The 4,891-nt window shown below is 46.5% G+C and overlaps 1 protein-coding gene across 1 annotated transcript in view; it reads left to right on the top strand.

The window, feature by feature from the left end:
- LOC126579731 (uncharacterized) overlaps window positions 1-4,062 on the top strand; it is a 37,842-nt gene extending 33,780 nt beyond the window's left edge. Inside the window, exons 10-11 of the mRNA XM_050243281.1 lie at window positions 834-904; window positions 3,577-4,062. Of these exons, the coding sequence (XP_050099238.1) occupies window positions 834-904; window positions 3,577-3,948 (443 nt within the window). The 3' untranslated portion in view covers window positions 3,949-4,062. The remainder of the gene's footprint in view (window positions 1-833; window positions 905-3,576) is intronic.
- Window positions 4,063-4,891: the final 829 nt, after the last annotated feature.

The following is a 4,891-nucleotide window of genomic DNA, read 5'->3' as shown; positions in this document are numbered from 1 at the left end:
GAAACCTGAGCAGCTTACAGCGAGCACTCTATCGCCCTCCCTCCCTGAAAGACCGCGCTTGCTAAACATTAGTATGCTCGAGAGGGCAACATACGAGGAAGGATTACAAGCAGCAACGACAACGACGACGACGACGACGACGACGACGACAACCAGAATATCCTTTATTTTCGGGAGAAAGGGAGATGAAAGCACACAATAAAGCAAGTTTGAAGCCATGTTTCGGTGTCACGCTCGGTGTGCGCTAGCACTCACCTGGAAATGCTCGCCGGCTAGTACACCTCCTCCCGGACCGGGCCTCTCGAGCGCTTACCAATGCTATCATGCTGTATTTACGAGCGATTTTCACATCGTTCTCTCACTTGCTGCTGCTGCTGCTGCTGCTGCTCGGCACCGTCTGATTCCATTTTGATCCTCGTCTGATTGTACAATACTTCAAACACACACACACACACTGGCACACACACTGGCACACAGGCATATAAGCATTGAGCGTTATTTACGGGCAGCTCGGAAGCAATTGAGCAGCTCCAACCTTGCCGGTGCAGATTGAATTGAATTGATTTGAATATGTGGTGTGCCGGTTGTGTGTGGTGGTGTGCGTTTCCCTTTTCCATGTGTGCCTGCGAGCCAGTGTATAAAATCGTCGAAAGGGAAAACCGGGACACCGGGACGGTGGCACATCATTGTTGTTTCCTCGTTCGTTTCGCTCGAGCTTCGTTCCTCGCAAGGCAGCGGTCAAAAAACCGGTGTCCTGGCGAGTCCTCATCGGGATAGTAATGGTACGCTCTTGTTTCTTTTTTTCTTCTTTTTTTCTTCCCCTCCCAACGCAGAGATGGAGCTGCAAAAGAAGTCCAAATCGGCGCACCGGCTCAACAGCGTCGAGGATACCTCAGGCAACGACGTAAGTAATTTGGGGGTCGAGGAAAGAGCGTCGAGGTGGTTGGTTGATTTTAAGGCAGGGGAAGAAGAAGGGAAGAGTGTTCGAGGTTCGAGCATGGAGCCCGCCATCGGGGAAAGGAATTTGCAGTCCGTCGGCACCCAAACGGCGACGAGTCGTGACAGCTCCGGGTTTAATTAAACTCGCGGCTCCTGATACGCGAACGCGCGACCTCGAAGCCACCGCGGGGGGGACTGCGATGCATTCGTACGACGGGCGACGACGTGCGTGCGTATACAACAAAGTTGACGTTCCGCGTGACATTCGCTCCTGTGCGCCCTGACCATTGCGTACGGCGGTGGTGGTGTGCACGCAGAAAAGATGGTGCCTCGTTTTTTTTCTTCGGTGAAAAAGCACATGGCGCCATATTATTTGGTTTACATCTTCACTCTTTTATGTCGTTTTAAAGATCAACTAAATACCTTTAAAACGCAATAAGATACTGCTCATAATATTGACTAAAACATAGTTTTTTTTTTCTCCAGTTGAAAATGTCAAGTTTGGTGCCATTTTGCGAAGAGTTTAAGAAACATATTTTTCAAGCATTTCATTTCAAGAAAACGGCTGCTGAAAATTATCGCGTGTTAGTTTAACATTATGTTGCACATGTTGCGATACGAAATAATGAAAACTGTTTAAAAGGCAAACAAGTGGAGACTGAAAACCTCGGGAAACTGGTGGAACTGTTGATGGAGAACGTTATCAACAATTTTTCCCTGAATGGTGTTCCTTTCAAGAACATTGTGTATTTTTTTTTTTGGATCAATCGAAGCAAAACTGACCAAGTAACGGATTTTTTAAAATTCGCGTTTCATACAAGGATCCATGCAATTCGCTACTTTGAAGAGCGTTTCCCCAAAAACCAACGCTTTCAAAGTCGGTGCCCATCGTAGCGTAAAAACTACTGGACAGATCGATTTAAAATTTTTAACACATAGTTTGAACACTTTTTTCCAGGTAGCCCTGTCGAAACATCATGAAAATGGTTGATACTTTTTTTTAAACAATTATGTAAAGATCGTGTTTTTCGGCAAAATCGTAAAAAGCATCATTTTTTCAATTTCAAAAATCTGCCAAAAATCGAAAAATAGGAAATTCATCAAAAACTCTACGGGTCTACCTAGATAAACTTATAATCTTTCAAATGAGTATCGATTTGTACTTTTCTGATGACCCATCACGTAGCTACGATGGGCAACGGAAAAAGTATATTTTCAAAGACACAACTGCCTAAATTTGATGCCTAAATTTGATGATGAGTTTTTATTAAATCTTCCCCATAATAGCATTAAATATTCTTCTAAAGTTGTAGTATAATATACCATTCACTTGAAAAAATAGTGTTGAATGGTTGTGTCACAAGAAATCATCAAAAATGATCCTTGTTTTGATAAGAAATTACCAAAGCCCCCATTCAAAAGATGAGCAGTGCTTTCGACATTTCGTTTAGGGCATGAAAAGATTTCACTATCTTGAAGGCAGAGTAGGTTAAAGGGATCTAGCAGGTGCACAACCTTAAAACTGCTGTTTGCTTACAGATGGGCTTATCGAACGAAAGGAGCTATCATCGTCTTGTCATACTGTTTTTTTTTTATGAGTTCGACATCTGTTTGCACAAATTAGTGCACATCATAAGAGATAGCATACAACAACGCACTGTTTTTCGATGCTTAATGTCTGATGTCTAGCTTTGTGCCTGAAAAAGAGCATTCGCGGGGGGGGGGGGCCCACCTTTTGTGCTGTTGTATTGGAGAAATCGGCGCCAAAATCGCTTCAAATGCTTGTAGAGCATTCGCGGCCTCCGGTGACAATGTGGGTAGCGGAAATCACTTGCACAGGTTGGTTAAATCGGTTCAAAGATGACCACTGGAGTGGCTAGAATCGGGAAAAGTGAGCCCAAAACGTTTTGCAGCATGAATTGCAGGTTATTTTGGATGAGGAACATTTGTAATCGTTGAAAATACCAGCTCGCTAGTTAGGAATCACTTAACTAGCCATTGCAAAAAAGCTTAAGATCCACGAAAAGGTTCTTACTATTGGCAAATGGGTTCCCCCATTTATAAACGATAGGCAGATGGAGCGAAACCAAAACACATGCAGGAAACACATGCGGGAAAAAAGTAGAAAAATGACTAGGAATTCTGGTTTGGCTCACTAAATGAAGAATTCTTTTGGCGTGGAATACACAAAATGCCCAAATTATAGGAAAAAATGTGTAGCTAACAGTGGGACAATACTTGGAATAATTTAGTCTTTGGTTTTCTGTTTGAAAAAAAAAACTATGTTTTATTGACAAAAAAACAGTAATTTCAAGGTTGTACACCTGGTATTTGGTACGCAATAACTCATTTTCCTTTCCTCGCACCCCCTCTGTTCTCAACCCGCAAGATAGTTTTAAAATTTTTTACCGCTTTTAATGGATTATGGCCAAAGTTATGATAAATTTGGAGAATTATCAGGAAATTGCAATGCCAGGTGATGGATGTGAGCAAAAATCTTTCACCGGACGGAGGAAGATTAGAACTCCGGAATAGCTTACTGTATTTTGTGTCTCTTGTTTCTCTCTCTCTCTCTCCCCCCTTTTTTCTACTTTTCTTTTCCTCTTGCCGATCACGCCGATCGCCCGGATGGTGCAGGAGATCAATGCCACGCCAAACGTCGATCAGCTCGAGGAAACGAACAAAATCCACAAGAACGGCCGGCTGTACAAGGGGTTGCAGACCGGCGACAATGACCTCATTACCTCAAGCACGAACGGTGCATTCCGGCCACCGGTCCCACTCAAACCGGCCACCTGCGCCTGCTCCTGGTGCTTCGTCGTCGTCCTGCTGTGCGCCCTGGCCACGGTACGCTTCCAGTGTCCGGGCACCGTCTCGCTGCCGGCCCGCACCCACCACGGAGCGCACCAACGTTCGCAACCGCAATGGCCATCCGAACCACCGGAACCACCGGCACGGTGGCCACCGGTCCCACACCATTGTCAGCTCGGTCCCCGGGTCCTCAGCTAGGCCAAGCAGCAGCAGCAGCAGCAGCAGCAGCAGGTAGCAGCCCTCCGTCATCCACCATCCGTCAGCAAAACCGTACGCTCTCTGGTTACGCGGTGTTTGGTCCTTTCGAACCGATCGTGTGACGTGTGAATGTATGTGTGCGTGCGTGCGTGAGTGTCGAATAGGATTTCGGTGGCATGGGGCGGGGGGGAGGGGGAGGGGGTAAGGTGAGACAGTCGACCGGTAAGTAACCGGAGCGACCTGACCGAGCGGTGCCACATCATCACATTGTAGCTGTGCTGCTGTGCACTACTACTAACACTACGACTACTACCAGGTAGCACTAGGAGGTTTGGTGTTCGAAGCGCTCACGAGTGATGGCCTGTGTCCAGTGTCACGCAAAGCTGCAACTAGAGAAGCGAGTGGCAAAGAAGAAGAAAAACACAGAGAAAGTTATATATGTTTAGAAGTGGTTAAAAAGTGTGAGGTTAAGTAAAAAAAAGAAAAAGAAAATCATGAAGCGTGTAAAAGCGAGTGAGAAAACAGTGCGCAACAGGAGAGTGTAGCAAGAAGAAAGTGAAAAAGTCGGCAGACCGTGGGTAAAAAGAACGAAAGAAAGGAACACCACAATGGAAGGGGAAAGGTGGCAACGAACTCACCAACCTAGGGTAACTCGGCAACAACAACAGCAGCAAAAAACATTAGCGGCCATAGCCGTGCTTCGATGGGAATTGTTTTGTGGTACTAGCGAAAAGCACCTGCAGGCAGGGCCCCGGGGGGGGGGGGGGGATTCGACGAATCTCAACTCAGGTCTCCTGCTCCCTGTCCATTGCGAACTGGTTCCGGTCCGCTGGAACCGAATGTGAAACGTCACGCGTTATCACGACTAGCGAGATGCTGAACGGTGACCTGGTGTTGGACACAGCCGCACAAGCCGGCCCCCCCCCCCCCCTCTTCCCCTAAG

Source organism: Anopheles aquasalis, chromosome Y (genome assembly GCF_943734665.1).
Source record: "Anopheles aquasalis chromosome Y, idAnoAquaMG_Q_19, whole genome shotgun sequence".
In the NCBI taxonomy this organism is placed as follows: Eukaryota; Metazoa; Arthropoda; class Insecta; order Diptera; family Culicidae; genus Anopheles; species Anopheles aquasalis.
This window is presented reverse-complemented; position numbering and strand designations above follow the sequence as displayed.